Genomic DNA, 19,389 nt, shown 5'->3' with positions numbered 1-19,389 from the left:
TAAGAGATGGAAGCTATATTCAGAAATTTTATTTCAGTTACCCCAGTAATGGCTTCTGTCTCTGCAATTTTGTAAAAGATAAACCCCTCACATAGCATGTGTATTTAACACAACACACATAAAATATAATTGGATAATAACCTAATATATTGCCTTTTAATACACTGTATAGCATACCGTTGAAGAGTAATTGCTGGTAATTTTAATTTTGTTTCAGGTGAATTTTTTTCATAAGCTTTCATATAAATATTTCTGCAAAGATGGATTTTAATGGCTTGCATTTTTCTCTTTTTTAATTGACATAATAGGTCAAAAATATGAATGTGCCAAGAGATGGAATGTACACTGTGTGACCACGCAGTGGTTTTTTGACAGTGTTGAGAAAGGTTTTTGTCAGGATGAATCCATATACAAGACAGAGCCTAGATCAGAAGCAAAGAGTATGCCTGATACTTCAACTCCTACTGGCCAGATCAACACAATTGATAGTAAGTCTCTTTGGGATTAAGCAGTCATTTTTAAGACAGTTTTCTGTGTAAGGATTGATTTGTTAATAGGATCAATGAGATACAGTAGAGAATTCTCTCTTTTCTTACTTTGTTTCCAGGTGTAATTGTATAATAAAATAACCAAATTATATTAAAAAAAAATTAGTCCAGAACTTCTGCTATTTCATTTTCTAATGAATACCTACTTTCTTTCATATCCTTATATAATGCACAAGATAGTTAAAGAAATTAAGAATATTAATAAAGACTTAAGGGAATTAAGTTTTTAAAACTTGACTGGCATGTGGATATTAGTCCTATTTCTTTATTAGTTTGCTACAGTTGTTATAGATCATCTGTATTCATATAAAATTTAAAAAACATTTCTGTTTTGGAAGTACCATGTATACTTGTTGTTGGCAATATTACAAATGTTACCAAATTTTTTTCCAATATAACCTTCCTGGACCTTGAAGTCAGCAACTTCAGATTTTTATTGGAAGCCAGTCACTATTAAGAGAATATATTAAGTATATTTTCATTAAAATGAAGCTTAATTAGATTCATTTTCCCTTTTCATACTTGACCCCCAAGATTTCAGTAAAGCCACTTAAATTTTACTTTAGAGATTGTTCATGGCTCTTCTGGTATAAGAAAAGTTCACCTATAGGAAAATATGTGATTAGTTATTTTATTTCCATAAATTTATGCATCTTTGTTTTTAATATGTAGGTCGTACTCTTTCAGATGTCAGCCATATTTCCAACATCAATGCAAGCTGCATAAATGAATCAATATGTAATTCAGTTAATAGCAAACTGGAACCTACAATTGAAAATCTGGAAAATTTGGATATCAGTGCATTTCAGGCACCTGAAGATTTATTAGATGGTTGTCGGGTATGTCTTTATTATGTAATGCACTAAGCGATAATACACGTTGGTACTTGTAGCTTCACTCTGAAGACCCTTCAGAGTTGGGCTTGCTCCTTACCTACAGAAGCCCACCACTCAAGCTAAGCAAATGCACTCATTAGGCCGTGTTTGTCTTTTAGCTATTAGGGTCTCTTTGCTTGGGATGTACCTTTATATGTCATCCATTAAACTTCATATCATTTTTCAAATCTTCTTTGAACCCTCCTAACTACCTTAATCTTCCCATGTACTGTGGGGGTTTTTTTGGCTGCATTGGATCTTCATTGCTGTGATCAGGCGTTGTCTAATTGCTTCAAGCAGGGGCTGTGGTTCATTGTAGTGCCTTCTCTCGTTGCAGAGCCTGGGCTCTAGGAGCACAGGCTTCGGTAGTTGTAGCACACAGGCTCAGTGTTTGGGGTAAATAGAGTTAGTTACTCTGTGGCATGTGGATTTTTTAGACCAGGGATCGAATCCCTGTCCCCTGCATTAGCAGTACGGATTCTTAACCACTGGACCACCAGGGAAATCCTATCTACTGTATTTTGAGACCATTTAGTTTCTGAACCACTTAATGGATTTTTATTTATAATTGTCATTTGTTGTTTATAATAAGTGAGACACTGTGCTGATTATTTCATATACATGTTAGTATGTCATATATAATCCCATTTAATTCCCACAAATAACTCAAATGGATATTATTGAGGCTGAAACTCAGAGGATTAAAGTTCTTGTCCAGAATCTCACAGACAGTAAGTAACTAGCCATTTACTCCACAAAGCCTGTATTTCTAAAGATTAGGTACACCACTTTGTTTAATATCTCTTGGGCTATTTAATTTTTTAGTGTCTGAGTAACTGTCTAATAAATGCCTTGATGGTAACATCTTATATATTTTTTAGAACTAAATACTTAGTATATTTCTTGCTTGTAGACTGAATAGGCTATGCACTAATTCTCAAGGAGTTAGTTAACTAGTTAAAGTTAAGCAAAGACTTAACTTTCTTATTTTAATCTTCAGGAAATTGGGCAAATTACCTTCCTTTCTATACTTTTAAAACTTAACAGTTTATTAATAGAATAGGAGGTGTTGTGTAATCTTTTCTCTAGACTCTACTAATTCTGGATGTGACTTAATTATTCTTATAGGAAATGTATGATTACTCATTTTTGTTAAAATGTAATCTAGTGATGGAGGTTATTTAGTTTGGGATATAAATGCAGTTTGGAATAGATTAAGACATTTTTAAAAGATCCATTTTGTAAAATAGAGAAGAAGAAGATACAATATAGTAATATTGATTAAATTGATTTCCGTTCAGTTCAGTTGCTCAGTCATGTCCAACTCTTTGCGTCCCCATGGACTGCAGCACACTAGGCCTCCCTGTCCATCACCAACTCCCAGAGTTTACCCAAACTCATGTCCATTGAGTTGGTGATGCCATCCAACCATCTTATCCTCAGTCATCCCCTTCTCCTGCTTTCAGTCTTTCCCAGTATCATAGTCTTTTCCAATGAGTTAGTTCTTCACATTAGGTGACCAAAGTATTGGCATTTCAGCTTCAATATCAGTCCTTCCAATGAATATTCAGGACTGATCTCCTTTAGGATTGACTGATTGGATCTCCTTGCGGTCCAAGGGACTCTCAAGAGTCTTCTCCAACACCACAGTTCAAAAGCAACAATTCTTCGGTGCTCAGCTTTCTTTATAGTCCAACTCTCACATCTCACATGTGCACATATTGATGGTTAAAAATAAGTTACTGAATATGTTTCATCCTCAAAGCGTTGTGCTTAGCTCTTTGACCTAATTTTTTTTGTTTAATCAACTATGAAAACTGTATTTCAGTATATAAGGAAGAAAACTGATTTAAATAGTCTAAGTTGGACTTGCTTGGTAGTCCAATCATTAAGAATCCACCTCCCAGTGCAGAGGACACAGGTTTGATCCCTGGTCTGGGAAGATTCTTCAGTGGCTCAGCAATAAAAAATTCACCTGCAATGCAGGAGACGAGGGTTTGATCCCTGGGTTGGGAAGATCGCCTGGAGTAGGAAATGGTAACCCACTCCAGTATTCTTGGCAGTAAAATCCCATGGACAGTGGAGTGAGCCTGGCAGGCTACATACAGTCCATAGAGTAGAAAAGATTTGGACACAAACTGAGCACGCTCGCACTCTGAAGCTTCCCATGCCGTCAGGCAGCTAAGCATATGTGTCACAGCTGCTGAGCCCGCACACCCTAGAGCCTATTCCCTACAAAAAGAGAAGCCACTGCATTGAGAAATCTGCACATCCTCACGAGTAGCATCCACCTGCCACAGCTAAAGAAAGCCCTCGCGCAGCAACGAAGACCCACACCACCAAAGAAAAAGCCTAGTATGTTGAAGTGGTCATGTGGTTAATCATTGGTAGCCGACCCCAAATTTAAACCTAGATTTTCTGAATTCACATATTTAACTCCAGTTTATTTCAGTAATTACTTGGAAATTTACAAGTAGTAAGACCAGTTTAAGAAGCTACCTACATTTTAGAAATTGCTGTGCACTAATATTCAGAAGATATTTGAATTATTCTGGTTTCTATTTTATTTAAATTTTCAGTACTTATCAGTAATGGGTAATAATGTTATGGGATTGTGAAGAAGTGATAAAATTTAAGAATTATTTAGAAATCAAAGTTTCAGAATATACTTCTTAATATATTTAAAATGTAAATATAAAGGTTGCCTTATTTACACGTAATGGGTTTAGATCACACTTTCAATAAATAGATTTCTATTGAGAGAAATAGGCCATTTTAAATGTGTTAATCTAAAGCCAATGTTTTTTTTTTTTTTTTTCATTGCAGATCTATCTTTGTGGTTTTAATGGCAGAAAGCTAGATAAACTGAGAAGACTTATTAATAGTGGAGGTGGAGTTCGTTTTAATCAGCTCAATGAAGATGTAACTCATGTTATTGTGGGAGATGATGATGATGAATTGAAGCAGTTTTGGGATAAATCAGCCCACAGGTTTTTTCAGTTTTTGATTCAAAGCAATTTCTACTCTGTAATGATTTTCCTTAAAATTGCATATCCTGGCAGTTATGGAAACTGCATGGTACATGGGATAATGGTATTTATGGTTTAAACTAATATATAACTGTACTGTTTTTGTAGGCCGCATGTAGTGGGAGCAAAATGGTTGCTAGAGTGTTTTAGTAAAGGCTACATGCTTCCTGAAGAGCCATACATCCACGTTAACTACCAGCCAGTGGAAATTCCAGTTTCAGATCCACCTGAAAGTAAAACAGCCCTTTTGAAAAGGAAGAACAACAGCTTCTCTAAGAGTGACTTTGTTCCTGAGGAGAAGCATGAGCAAGCTGATGAAGATCTGCTCTCTCAGTATCAGACTAATAACCCCACAGTAGGTAAGAAAGAATGACCAGTGTTAACAGTCATTAAATATTTTGGTAACAGAATACATACTTACGTGATTTCTGCCAGGTTCTTTAGAATTTAGGTTATACTAACCTCTTTCTTCCCTTGAAGTTTTATTTGTGTTACTTTTTTTTCTTTTAAGCAGGCAACGCTAAGAGATTCTAGACTTTCTGAGTCCCTTTTTTCTCTTCAGTTCACCTGTACCTCTTGGGTCTGGTTTTTAAATACTGTCACTTGGTTTGTGTGTTTGTAACATCCTGAGTTTATTACAGGGGTCAGTTCAGTTCAGATGCTCAGTTGTGTTTGACTCTTTGCAGCCCCATGGACTGTAGCACGCCAGGCTTCACTGTCCATCACCAACTCCTGAAGCTTGCTCAAACTCACGTCCATCGAGTTGGTGATGCCATCCAACCATCTCATCCTCTGTTGCCTCCTTCTCCCGCCTTCAATCTTTCCCAGCATCAGGGTCTTTTCCAATGAGTCAGTTCTTTGCATCAGGTGGCCAAAGGATTGGAGTATCAGCATCAGTCCTTCCAATGAATATTCAGGACTGATTTCCTTTAGGATTGACTGGTTTGATCTCCTTTCAGTCCAAGAGACTCTCAAGAGTCTTCTCCAATGCCACAGTTCAAAAGCATCAGTTCTTTTTATGGTCCAACTCTCACATCCATACATGACTACTGGAAAAACCATAGCTTTGACTATATGGACCTTTGGTAATGTCTCTGCTTTTTTATATGCTGTCTAGGTTGGTCATAGCTTTTCCTCCAAGGAGCAAGTGTCTTTTAATTTCATGGCTGCAGTCACCACATGCAGAGATTTTGGAGCCAAGAAAATAAAGTCTGTCACTGTTTCTATTGTTTCCCCATCTATTGGCCGTGAAGTGATGGGACCAGACGCCATGCCATGATCTTAGTTTTTTGAATGTTGAGTTTTAAGCCAGCTTTTTCACTCTCCTCTTTCACTTTCATCAAGAGGCTGTTTAGTTCCTCTTCGCTTTTTGCCATAAGGGTGGTGTCATCTCCATATCTGAGATTATTGGTATTTTTCCCGGCAATCTTGTTTCCAGCTGGTGCCTCATCTAGTCCGGCAGCTTCATCTAGTCCGGCAAGGTATTTGTTACAAGGTATTTTAACCTTATAACAAATGCCTATTAGTTTGTAATTGTAGCTTTAATGAGTATAATGCTGCACTGTAGACTACTGTCTCAGGATGTAGTCTTCTCAGTGTGCTAAACACAATTGCCAGTGAAAAGTTGTAAACAGCATTTCTACTTTTTAAATACTTTTTATTATAGAGTATTTAATTCATCCAAAAAGATATAAAGAATAATTTAACAAATAACCATATACTACTAATCTAACTGTTTAAAAACTATAGGATATTCTGTTTGGTCAAAATTCTCCTGTGAATCCATCCTCATTTTCTTAGTAGTTGATAACATATATATATCTGTAAGTAATATACACACTGTTTTGTTTTGTGTGTATTTTAACTTACATAAATCGTACATGATATGTACTCTTTTGCTGCTGCTGCTGCTAAGTCACTTCAGTCGTGTCTGACTCTGTGCGACCCCAGAGACGGCAGCCCACCAGGCTCCCCCGTCCCTGGCATTCTCCAGGCAAGAACACTAGAGTGGGTTGCCATTTCCTTCTCCAATGCATGAAAGTGAAAAGTGAAAGTGAAGTCACTCAGTCGTGTCTGACTCCCAGCGACCCCACGGACTGCAGCCCACCAGGCTCCCCCGTCCACGGGACCCTCCAGGCAAGAGTACTGGAGTGGGTTGCCATTGCCTTCTCCCTAAACATGCAAGATACTCATCTCATCCTAGTAACTGGTTATGAATATATCACACTGGTATATGAACATGCCATAGTTTATCTATTGCCCTTCCTGAGGAGATTTTTATTGTGGTTTTTTTGTTTTGTTTTCTAATAACAAACAGTACTGCTGAAATTGTTCTTGTGTGTGTCTCTGCACGTGAACAAGAATTTCTCTAGGGTGGGATGACTGATTCCTGGGATAAGCATGTCTTCTACTTTCTTACATAAAGCGTATTGCTTTCTCGAGTGTTTTAGTTTACCACTTTATACTAGAACAATAGTAAGTGTTGCTGTTGTTGCACATCCTTTTAACATTTAGTATTTCTCATAAGGCTTGAAATTCTTATTAATTTGATGGGTATAGAGTGGGATCTCATTGTGGTTTTAATTTTATAACATTGCTAATAAGGTAGAGTATCTTTTTGAGTGTTATTTGGCTATATTTTGTTTTAATTAATTTATTTTTTATTGAAGAATAATCACTTTACACAGTTTTGCTGTTTTCTGTCAAACCTCGACGTGAATCAGCTATATGTATACATACATCCCCTCCCTTTTGAAACTCCCTCCCATCTCCATCCCCATCCCACCCCCTCTAGGTTGATACAGAGCCCCTGTTTGAGTTTCCTGTAAAGTAGGTTTTTTAATCCATTATTTTGTGGTTTGTGTTTTTCTGTTTTATGTAAGTTTTCCTATCTGAAAGTCATAAAGTTGTATTTTAAAAGTCTTAAAGTTTTGCTTTTTCACATTTCGTCTTCAGTCCACATGGAGTTGATTTTTGCATTTGATAAGAAGCATTCAAATTATCAGTGTAAATAATCACTTATTCTCAAACTTTTTTGAATAGGCCATCCTTTGTCTACTAATTTGCCCTCTTGCCCCTGTCATTTATTAAGGGTCTGTTAAGTGGGGATCTGTGTTTAGGCTTTTTATTCTGTTCCATTGAGATACTTCACTGATAAACCATCTTATTTTAATAGCTTTTGTAATATGTTTTGATATCTGAAATGTCAAGGCCCTCCAGTTTCCTTTACAAAAGTTTCTTAACTATTCTTGAACTTTTGCTTCTATATAAATTTTTAAAATTAATTTGTCAGTTTGAATAAATCTGTATGGGAATTCGGTTGGGATTGTACTGAAATTATTTGGAGCAGCATTGACATCTTTACAATAAAAAGATCTTCCTGTCCATGAATATAGAATATCAGCATACAGTTTATGTTTTTCAATAAAGTATAACGAGTCATAAGATACTAGACATGCTATGTTACAACTATCCCTAATTTTTTGTATTTTGTGTCTGTTCATTTGATATTTTAATTCTTAAAATTATATTTTACTGATATACAAGAATAAAACATTTTGAATAAGAACATTTTGGGTATTGAGTTTTTTAAAAATTGTGGTAAAATATGCCTGACATAAAATTGACCATTTTAACCGTCCTTAGATATACAGTTTAGTGGTATTAATTATATTCACATAGTTTTGCCACCATCATTACCATCCATGCCAGAACTTTATCTTCCCAAACTGAAACTTTATAGGCCTTAAATAGTAACTCTATATTCCTCCAGCCCGTTTCCTGGTATCCACCATTATATTTCTGTCTCTATGAATTTGACTATTCTAGTTAGCTCATATACATGGACTCAAGACAATACCTTTTGTGTCTGGCTTATTTCACTTAGCATTATGTCCTCAAGGCCATGTTTTAGCATGTGTCAGAATATCATTCCTTATTAAAGTTGAATAATACTCCACTGTATTTTGGAATTGTCTGTTCCATTTTCTGTTGATGGACACTTGAGTTGTCTTTACCTTTGGCTGTTGTAAATTATGGTGCTATGAACATTGGTGTACAGATATCTGTTCAAGTTCCTGCTTTCAGTTCTTTTAGATATAGTCTCAGAGGTGGAATTGATAAGTCATGGTAATTCTATGTTTAACTTTTTGGGAAACTATCTTGCTGTTTTCCACAGTGCTGAACTACTTTACATCTTCACCAGCTATGCACAAAAGTTCTAGTTTCTCTATATCCTTAGAACATACTGTATTTCCTTTTTTTTTTTTTTCATATAAAAGTCATCCTAATGGATTTGAAGTGATATCTCACTGATGGTTTTGATTTTCATTTCCCTGATTAGTGATGTTGTGCATCATTTCCTGCTCTTATTGGCCATCTATATATCTTCTTTGGAGAAATGTTTATTCAATCGGGTTGACTGTTTTTTGTTCCTGAGTAGTAGGAGTTCTTTATATATTCTGAATATTGATCTCTTATCAGTTATTTGATTTGTATATATGTTCCCCCTTCTTTGGGTAGTGTTTTCACATTGTGTTCTTTGGTAGATGAAAGTTTTAACTGTGATGAAGTCCAGTTTATCTGTTTTTTCCTCATTGCCTGTATTTTTGGTGTCATAATTAAGAAATCATTACGAAAGCTAGTCATGAAACTTTCTCATATGTTTTCTCATAAAAGTTTTGTTTTTATTCTTCTTTAGAACTTTGATCTGGGTATTACATGCTTTTCCTCTGTTCATTGGAATTATCATATGGTTTTTCCTTCTTGCTGTGATAAATCGTATTAGATTTTATATTGTCAAATCAAGTTTAAATTCTTCTGGATGTGATATATTCATCTTTTTTACACATTACTATATTTAGTTTGCTAATATTTGATTTAGGCTTTTATCTACTCAGTGTGATACTGGCCTATACTTTTCCTTTGTCTGTTATCTTTGTTGGATTGTGTTATTAATTGAGTGGATTGAGGATTATTCTTTCTTTTTAAAAAAATCTCAGTTTGTGGTAGATTGTGGGGTTATTTTTTCCTTTTTTTTTTTTAAATCTCAGAGTTTGTGTATCATTGGGGTTCCCTATCCTTGAATGTGTGATGAAACTCATCTCTCTGGGCCTAGTGTTTCTTTGTAAGAAAATTTTATAGTACTAATTCACTTAATGGATATAAGACTGTTCAGTTGTGTTTTTTTCTGCATCAACTTTTGTAAGCTGTGTTTTCTAGGAAGCTTAATGGCTAATTTTAATAGTCGTTTTAGGAAACTAATTTCATTCATAAATTTATTTTTTTCCTTCTGATTTCTTGAGTTGCACGATTTGCTTTCTTTTTTTTGTTAGTCTTTTTATCTAAGTATGTCAATAGATTTCTCTCAAAGTACTCACTCAACTAGTTGTATTTCAAAATATATATTTTTTTAATTATTTTATATTTTGATCGCACTGGGTCTTCATTGCTGCACACAGGCTTTCTCTAGTTTTGGAGAGCAAAGGTTCCTCTAGTTGCAGTGCACAGGCTTCTCATTGCAGGGCGTGGGTTCCTCCTTACGGGGACTTCTCCTGTGGAGCACAGGCTCTAGAGCACTTGGGTTCTAGTGGTTGTGGCATGGGCTCAGCAGTTGAGGCACATGGAGTCCACAGCATGTGGACTCTTCCCAGACCAGGAATCAGACCCATGTCCCCTGCTTTGGCAGGTGGATCCTTATCTACTTTACCACCAGAGAAGTCCCAAAAGATCTTTTATGTAGAATTTTTGTAATTTGTTATTGTTGTTACTCACTCGCAGAGTCGTGTCTGACTCTGCCACCCCATGGACTGAAGCACTCCAGGCTTTCCTGTCATTCACTATCTCCTGGAGTTTGCTCAAACTCGTATCCATTAAGTCAGTGATGCTATCTAGCCATCTCATCCTCTGCTGCACCTTTCTCTTTTTACCTCTAATTTTTCCCAGCTTCAGGGTCTTTTCTAATGAGTCTATTCTTTGCATCAGGTCACCAAAATATTCTGTTCTAAATGTTTTCTAATTTTATCATATATTTGGTCTGTGAGGTGTTTAGTAAGTAGTTTTTGTAAATATTTTTCTGTGCCTCAGAAAAATGTTTTCTATGATTATTTGGAAATTTTATACATTTGTATGATGTAATCAAGTTTTGTCAGTTCTATCTATGCATTAATGAAATAGATGTTAAACTCCTCTATTGTAATGGTGACTGTCACTTTTTCCATGCAGTTCTGTCACATTCAGTTCTTTTGTGTGTATTTTGAAGTCTTATTACATGGGGATCCTCATTTTCCTAATTTTTCGTTTACTTAAGATCTATTTTATCTGATATTAAAACACCTATGCCTGCTTCACATAGGTATTTTTTTAGTGTGACTTTCTTTTAATTGAAAATTGGTTGATTTACATTTGTTGTTACTTGTGATATATTTGGATTATTTTCTACCCTCTTGTTCTGTGCTATTTGTCCCATTTTTCCATGCTTCCTTGGTTTTCGTTTGTTTTTTTAACATTTTTGTCTTTTGGATGGGTTGAGCTTGCCTTTTCCTTCCCCAGATCACACTTCCAACTCTGCATCTTTCCCTCTACTGATTTGGAAGTTTATATATACTGTTTTATGTTTTCAGTGTTTACCCTTGAAAATCTAATGCACATCATAGCTTAAAATTTAAAATTAATTAGAATTTTTGTCTTTCTTGTGAATAATTTAAGAACCTTATAACGTTTATCTTCAGCATCACTACCAACCATACTCTCTACACATGCACTCATTAATATATTCAGCTTATGTGATTTCGTCTTGTATTTTCATTGTCCTTTAATCTCACAATTAGGCATTGTTGTTTTCTATATTCAGTAATTGTTTTGATTTACCAGCATATTTAGCTACTTCTTTGCTCCTGATTCCTTATTGCATCTGATCTCTCTCCTTTGAAATAATTTTCTTTTTTCTTAAGATATATCCTTTGGAAATTTCTGTTAATGTCTTTATTTTGCCCTTGTCCTTAAAAGACAGTTCTAGACAGTTAATTTGTCAGAGCTCTTGGGAGATATTTTTTCTTTGTCATCTGTTTCCATGACTGCTAATTAAGAAGTCAGATGTCAGCTTACTTGTCATTCTTTTGTAGGAAATCTTTTTTTCTCTGGTGGTGCTAATGGTTAAAAATTCACCTGCCAGTGCAAGAGACACAAGAGATGAGGGTTTGATCCCTGAGTTGGGAAGTTCCCCTGAAGTACCAAATGGCAACCTGCTCCAGTGTTTATGCCTGCAAAATTCCATTGATAGAGGAACTTGGCAGGCTGCAGTCCATGGAGTCGCAAGAGTCTGACACAGCTTAGTGGCTAAACAGCAGCAGCATCTTTTTTCTCTATTTTTAATACCTTTTTTGTGTGTGTCCTGGAGTTTTACCATTTATCTGTCTTATTTGCAAATCATTGTACTTTTTGAATCAGAGAATTAGTGATTTTTTTTTCCTTTATTAGTTTTTAAAAATTTTTCATCTATTATGTGTTTGAATATTGCTTTCCTTCATTCTCTGTATTCTGTAACTCCCCTTTAGCTCTGTGTCCTTAATCTGTCCTTCTAATTTCATCTTTTTATTTATTAATGTAATTTCTTCAGATTTTCCTTCTACAACACTGTTTTTCTGTTTAGCTATTGCCTAATATGTTTAACCCATCCATTAAACTTTCACTTTCAGTATTTTTCAGTTCATAGAAGTCCTAGTTCTTTAAGTAGTGTGTTGTTCTGTATTTGTGGGGGGGTTTTGCTTTATTTCTTGAGACATTTTAAACCTATTGCAACATCTGAATGAAGAACCGGGGTAGTTCTCTTGATTGTTGTTCATGATGCTTGGCTTCCTCATGTGTTTTGTGATATTTATTATATAAACTCTTTCTCGTTAGGACTTGAGGTCCTAAGAAGCCTGGGAAGAGAATTTGGTCCTCCAGATAAAGTTTATGATTAAACCTGCCAGGAGCCTAGGAATTTCCCAACTTAGGACACCCCTAAGTTACTTATTAGCTAGATGTTTTTGGACCATCAGGCCCTAACCTACTCTGAGGACCAGCCTATGATGACAGATTCCCAAGAGAGATGTGTTGACAACCACCCCCCCCACCCCCTAAAAGCCAAAATCGTGTACTACTCATCTCTTTTTGCAGGGTGAACATGGTGGTGGTTGATTGGTTTTTGATGGACATTTTTACTGAAGGCATCTTCCTTTAGGGTTTCTGAGTGGAAGCATATATTCTTCCCCACCTCTAATTAGTGTGGGATAAAAGGCTTGACTCCTGTCCCTCTACATGACATCCTTAAATCCTAAGGGTGTTGGTCACTGTGAAAATAGATGGTAATTGTTACCTTTAGTGATTACTTAATGCTCTGGATTCATACTTCCACTTCATTTTTAGCATTTGAGAATTTACCTTGCTTTTTTGCAAACTCAGCTTTGCATTTATAATGATACCTTTAATACTTCATCCTCTATTTTTAGGTGTTTTATGGTGAGAGGGTTCTGCATGTCTAGCTGGCCATATTTTTATTTATTTATTTTTGACATATTTTTAGAGAATTTCAATTTTCCTCTTTTTTTCAGTTTAAAACAATATTTAATAATCCACACTGTTCATGTTGTTCTGAAAAATGATTTTTGTCAGACCATTTCCTTATGCTTTAGTAGTGTATCATATCAGATCACCCTAATTTTTTAGGATGTTTTAGTACAAAAAGACCACCTATTGACTGGAAGCAGTTTTATGTGCTATCCTTCAACAAGGGTGGTTGTTGGAGTAAGGCAATTAGTTTCTCAAATCTTCCTTTCTGAAGCAGCTAGTAGTGTACTGACTTTGAAAGGATTTGGTGATAGTAAATCTCAGTGAATCCCCAAGTACCTTTGAAAGAATGTAATTAAGTGTTTACTTCATGTTGAAAAAGCTATGAAAAAGTGTCTGTTGGGCTTCCAAATGACATCTGTTTGAAAAGAGGGTTCTATTAGTAAATGAACTGCTATAAAATGTGTTATTTTATTCTGAACCTTTAATAACTTCAGGGTTTTACTTATAATTTAGAAGAACATAGTATTTCTAGTTTGTTTTTATAGTATGTACTGATGTGTTCAGTCATGGCCAACTCTGCGACCCCATGGACTGTAGCCCACCAGGCTCCTCTGTCTGTGGAATTTTCCAGGCAAGAATACTGAAGTGGGTTGCCATTTCCTTCTCCAGTTTTTACTGTAGTATTCTAAAATTCCCGCTGGTTTCTTTGTTCTTACACCTCACCAATTACACAGAAACATCAAAGTTGTTTTTTTCCTCCGAGATGTGATTGTGAGCATTTTTAATGCAAAAAAAAATTTGTTTTTACATTTTATATTATACATTTAAAACTGCTTTCTAAATGTTTTATAGTATCATGTCACCTTTATTTCCATCTAGGCTTATTCATCCTCATGTGTGCTCAGTCATGTCTGACTCTTTGTGACCCTTTAGACTGTGGCCTACCAGGCTCCTCTTTCCTGGCATTTTTCAGGCAAGAATACTGGAGTGAGTAGCCATTTCCTCCTCCAGGGGAACTTCCTGACCCAGAATTAAACCCTAGTCTCCTGCGTCTCCTGCATTGCAGGCAGATTCTTTACCTGCTGAGCCATTGGGAATACATCCCTCTAAATTATAGATACACTTTATTCCTTACAGTATTCCTTTATTCCTTACAGTATCAAACTGAAGGTCAGAGAATCTCCTGACATACTGATTAGTAAATGCTCTAGACAGAACAGCTTCTTCAGAGTCTCAGAGCAATTTAAATATTTGCATTAAGTAGAAATTAAAGTGTGTATATACATACTTTATTTTATATATATATATATGCACACTTTATATATACTTTTCTCCAATAAGCATGACTTTTCACTTTTCAACTAATGACTGTATGAATGTGTATATACAGTAATTAGTTTAAAAGTGTAAAGAGTCATTTATATATGTACACACACACACACACACCCATATACAGTAATTAAAATGAAGAGAGTTCTGCCTGTTGGAGATGAGGATAGAAATAAGAAGATGGCTTCCCTGGTGGCTCAGCAGTAAAGAATCCGCCTGCTGTGCAGGAGATGTGGGTTCAATACCTAGGTCAGGAAGATCCCCTGTAGAAGGAAATGGCAACCCACTTCAGTGTTTTTGCCTGGGAAATCCCATGGACAGAGGATCCTGGCTGGCTACAGTCCATGGAGTCAGAAAAGAGTGGGACACGACTTAGCAACTAGAACAACTATAACATAATGTTACGGACCCTGCAGTCAGACAAACTTTGGTTTATATCTCATTTCTGCCAGCTAATAACTGTGTGACCTTAGAGAAATTATATAACCTGTTTAGACCTGACATTCTTCTTGAAGGATGGGTGTAGATACAGCAATAGAACTAGCCTTATATTATCATAAGCATTAATTACATGCACGAAAAGCACTTAAGTACAGTGCCTATGTTCCTGGTGGCTCTGATGGTAAAGAATCTCCCTGGAATGTGGGAGACCCAGGTTCAATTTCTTGGGTCGGGAAAATCCCCAGAAGGAAATGGCAACTCACTCCAGTGTTCTTGTCTGGAGAATCCCATGGACAGAGAAGCCTGGCAGGCTGTAGTACATGGGGTCACAAAGAGTCAGACATAGCTGAGCAACTAACTCTATGTAAATAGAAAAGAATCTTTGACTAGCCTTCAGGCTGTTGGAATCCCAGGAAGCAGGGCTTGGAAAATGCTGAAAGTTGCTCAGTTGTGTTTGACTCTTTGTGACCCCATGGACTGTCCATGGAATTCTCCAGGCCAGAATACTGGAATGGGTGGCCTTTCCCTCCTCCAGATCTTCCCACCCAGGGACTGAATTCAGGTCTCCTGCATCACAGGCAGAGTCTTTACCAGCGGAGCCACAAGGGAAGCCCCTTGAGGAGTTATTGGAGCTTCATAATTTTTGAGTTACTGCTACTGCTAAGTCACTTCAGTCGTGTGCGACCCCATAGACAGCAGCCCACCAGGCTCGCCCGTCCCTGGGATTCTCCAGGCAAGAACACTGGAGTGGGTTGCCATGTCCTTCTCCAGTGCATGAAAGTGAAAAGTGAAAGTGAAGTCACTCAGTCCTGTCTGACTCTTAGCGACCCCATGGACTGGAGCCCACCAGGTTCCTCCATCCATGGGATTTTCCAGGCACGAGTACTGGAGTAGGGTGCCATTGCCAGTTCGAGTTACTGGAGCCTCACAATTTTCTAGTATACTAGGAATACTAGAATACTAACATGATTGCTCTTATCCGAGGATGGTGATACTCATTGCTGTCTTGGGAACCCAGAGGATGGGGTAGGTCATATTCTTTCTTCATTGTATACTTATAAAGCCTTAGTTTTGTAAGTGTGGTCACAGTTCTTAGGCTCCCTGTTACCTTTATATCCTTACTAGGAGATAAACTTTATAAAGTAAATTACCTGTTAGAAAACGTTTCTTTTTCTTTTCCAGTTGAAGTTGCCAAGTCTGAAGTTGGGCTCTGTAGTGACTCTACTCATGTGGAGCCCCGTAATGATTCTACTCATATTTCTCTGCAAGAACACCAGTCTTCCATCAGTCATTGCCTCCCTGATGTTTCTACAATTACCGAAGAAGGTTTATTTAGCCAAAAGAGTTTCCTAGTTTTGGGGTTTAGTAATGAAAATGAATCTAATATTGCAATCATCATAAGAGAAAATGCTGGAAAAATTGTGTCCCTTCAGAGCAGAGTTGTTGCTGATTATGCTGTGGTTCCTCTGCTGGGATGTGAAGTACAGGCAACTGTGGGAGAAGTTGTAACAAACACATGGCTGGTAAGAAAACACCGCATCAGTTCAAATGTAGTATTGAAGGGTGTCTGAAGCTATATATCTTTGGCACTTTAGTTTTGGTAGACTGGTATTTGGGTTTGGGCACTGTCTGGATTTTGTTTTTAGCAAAGGAAATTATCAATAATAAAATACACAAGCTTCTTAGTCCTAATCCTGGTAGAATAGAGGGGCTACATCAGCAGCATTCTTTCCTAGGAAAGTGACTCCAGGTCTTCTCATATTTAGGTTTTCCCTGTTTTCCTACTACCAAAGCATGACATGCACTTATGTATTATTGCATCTTGTTGGCTTATCAATGATAATTTCAACCACTGACTTTTTCAACTTTCCAAGACTTAAGAGGAAAAATGATAACTACATTGGAAGAAATTAAATTTAAAGCAATATTTAGGAAATTCAATGATAAATCTGATTTTAATATCCTATATAATGACTGATACATTTTAATATTATAATTTTAAATGTATTGTGAATGAGCATATACACATTTATATTAATAAAATTGCTTTTCACTGTAACTGAACCAGTGTTAACCACTAATTGCTTATTTCAGGTTGATGATGATGTTTTTCTTGTTTTTAAAAGGTAATGTGTATAGACTACCAGACTTTAATTGATCCAAAGTCAAATCCTCTCTTCACACCAGTTCCAGTTATGGCAGGAATGACTCCTTTAGAGGGTTGTGTTCTTTCATTCAGCCAATGTGTAGGAGCTGAAAAAGATTCATTGACATTCTTAGCAAATCACCTTGGAGCCAGGTATGTAGTATTTTTAGTACTTGCCCTCTTGGTGTATATATTATTTGTTTTTACTTACTGAAAAGCATACAAATTAGCATTTCACTGGATTTCTTATAATATTTATGAGGAGTATGTTGCATATCTGATGTGGTGGCTCAAAGTGGAAGGGAGAGAATGATGTTAGACAAGTACTTAGCAAGTATTAAGACTACAGGCATTAATGCTTACTACCAAGAAAAGGAATATTTAAAGATACTGCTTGTCTCAGTGTTATTTCCTTCTGTGTGCCATATTCTTTTTTAGTATACATTGTTTCTCTGCAATGCAGTGTTAAGCAGAAATAATGAATACTTTAGGAGAAAGAAAATGAATTTAAAAGTTCTTTAAATTAGCCCAACCCCTAAGTGAACTTTAATGGTGGCTGTTTAAAAAAAAAGTAGAAAACTGTTACATAAATAATTGTAAATGGACTAACTTTCACATTAAAGGAAAAGTTCTTTTAGATTATATCATGAAACAGCACTTAAAATACTTTAAAACAAGAGCCACACCTAAACCAAAGTGATTCAGAACATTTGGGGAAAAAAGTAAAGATGGGCAAAGATATGTGAAAAGAGAGGGGTACAATTTTATTATCAGACAAGTTTGAATTCAAATTGAAAGGCATTAAACGGGGAAAAAGCATGTTGTAAATAAAGAATGCTATTTACACTGAAGGTTTTTAATTTCTAAAAAAATTAGAAATGAATAGTAGAAATGGAAAATGAAGACTGTATCAACTGGACATTTTAGAACTTTTTAATAACTCTTGGTTCAAAGAGGAATTCAAAACCATTTATAAGCCTAGATATCATTGTCAACCTAATAGTAACAAGCAACACCAGTACCCACATTGTGACCTTAAAATACCATTTCCCACTAAAAGAAAGTAAAGCTTAGAGAAATGATCAGTTCTACGTCTGGGGCAGAAAAGATACCAGTGAGTCTGGAACCTTTTGTCAGAATGGAGAACAAATATATTATTGAAGACTACTACGAAGGGTTGTGTCAAAAGGACCACCACTGGCCGAAGACAGGAAAAGTGTCAATAGCAGCAGTGGCTCCAGACATCATCAAATAATATTTCAATCATGATTTCCTAATGGCACCAAAAAACTAAGTTAATTGGCCATGTTTGAAGGATGCTAGGAAACCAACTCATTATTTTTGAAAGCTGGTAAATGAGGAGAAAGGATCTGGTATTTATTCTGCCTTCCTGTACAGTCTGTATCAGACTGTATCCATAATAATAGATAAGACAAAGTTTCCCTTTATAGAGGTATTCCAACAAATGAGTGAAGAAGAAATGGTAAAATTTTGACTCCTAATAAATGGAAGAATCTAGATATTGAAAACCAACATTCACAAAATAAAGAGAAAACTAGACATATGCCTCCTTATGAAGAATATACAACCATCTTGAAACAATCTTATCAAAATAATGAAACCTCATGATCCAGTATCTTCAACAGATATAAAGGGGGCATGGAAAGAAGAGGGAACCTGGAAGCCAAAAGACATAAAAAATGAAATGTAGTGTTTAAGGGTGGGAAGTGATAAAGTAAGGAAGTTCAGCTCAGTTCAGTTGCTCAGTCATGTCCGACTCTTTGCAACCCCATGAACCGCAGCATACCAGGCCTCCCTGTCCATCACCAACTCCCAGAGTCCACCCAAAACTATGTCCATTGAGTTGGTGATGCCATCCAACCATCTCATCCTCTGTCATCCCCTTCTCCTCCTGCCAGCAGTCTTTCCCAGCATCAGGGTCTTTCAAGTGAGTCAGCTCTTCGCATGAGGTGGCCAAAATATTGGAGTTTTAGCTCCAAGATCAGTCCTTCCAGTGAACACCCAGGACTGATCTCCTTTAGGATGGACTGATTGGATCTCCTTGCAGTCCAAGGGACTCTCAAGAGTCTTCTCCTGCACCACAGTTCAAAAGCATCAATTCTTCGGTGCTCTGCTTTATAGTCCAACTCTCACATCCATACATGACCACTGGAAAAACCATAACCTTGACTAGATAGACCTTTATATCTACTACTGTGGGCAGAAATTCCTTAGGAAAAATGGCGTAGCCATCATAGTCAACAAAAGAGTCCAAAATGCAGTACTTGGATGCAATCTCAAAAACGACAGAATGATCTCTGTTCGTTTCCAAGGCAAACGATTCAATATCACGGTAATCCAAGTCTGTGCCCCAACCTGTGCCCTGAAGAAGCTGAAGTTGAACAGTTTTATGAAGACCTATAAGACCTTCTAGTACTAACACCCCAAAAAGGTGTCCTTTTCATTATAGG

At 36.5% G+C, this 19,389-nt stretch overlaps 1 protein-coding gene across 13 annotated transcripts in view; it reads left to right on the top strand.

The window, feature by feature from the left end:
* TOPBP1 (DNA topoisomerase II binding protein 1) overlaps positions 1 to 19,389 on the top strand; it is a 73,018-nt gene that overhangs the window by 13,465 nt on the left and 40,164 nt on the right. For 10 of the 13 annotated variants that reach the window (XR_015132155.1, XR_015132136.1, XR_015132141.1 and 7 more), the window contains 6 exons: positions 309 to 488; positions 1,221 to 1,387; positions 4,250 to 4,413; positions 4,561 to 4,811; positions 15,955 to 16,295; positions 16,899 to 17,071. Coding sequence is in view for 10 of the 13 variants with exons in the window: in XM_086315972.1 (XP_086172098.1) it covers positions 309 to 488; positions 1,221 to 1,387; positions 4,250 to 4,413; positions 4,561 to 4,811; positions 15,955 to 16,295; positions 16,899 to 17,071 (1,276 nt within the window). In the remaining 3 variants the exon portion in view is untranslated. The remainder of the gene's footprint in view (positions 1 to 308; positions 489 to 1,220; positions 1,388 to 4,249; positions 4,414 to 4,560; positions 4,812 to 15,954; positions 16,296 to 16,898; positions 17,072 to 19,389) is intronic. The other 3 variants (XM_086315961.1, XM_086315982.1, XM_086316023.1) reach the window with 1 other exon arrangement.

Source organism: Bos grunniens, chromosome 1 (assembly GCF_055505025.1).
Source record: "Bos grunniens cultivar Pamir isolate PY7600 chromosome 1, Bosgru_T2T1.0, whole genome shotgun sequence".
In the NCBI taxonomy this organism is placed as follows: Eukaryota; Metazoa; Chordata; class Mammalia; order Artiodactyla; family Bovidae; genus Bos; species Bos grunniens.
Note: the sequence above shows the minus strand (reverse complement) of the source record. Positions and strands in the feature narration are given on the sequence as shown.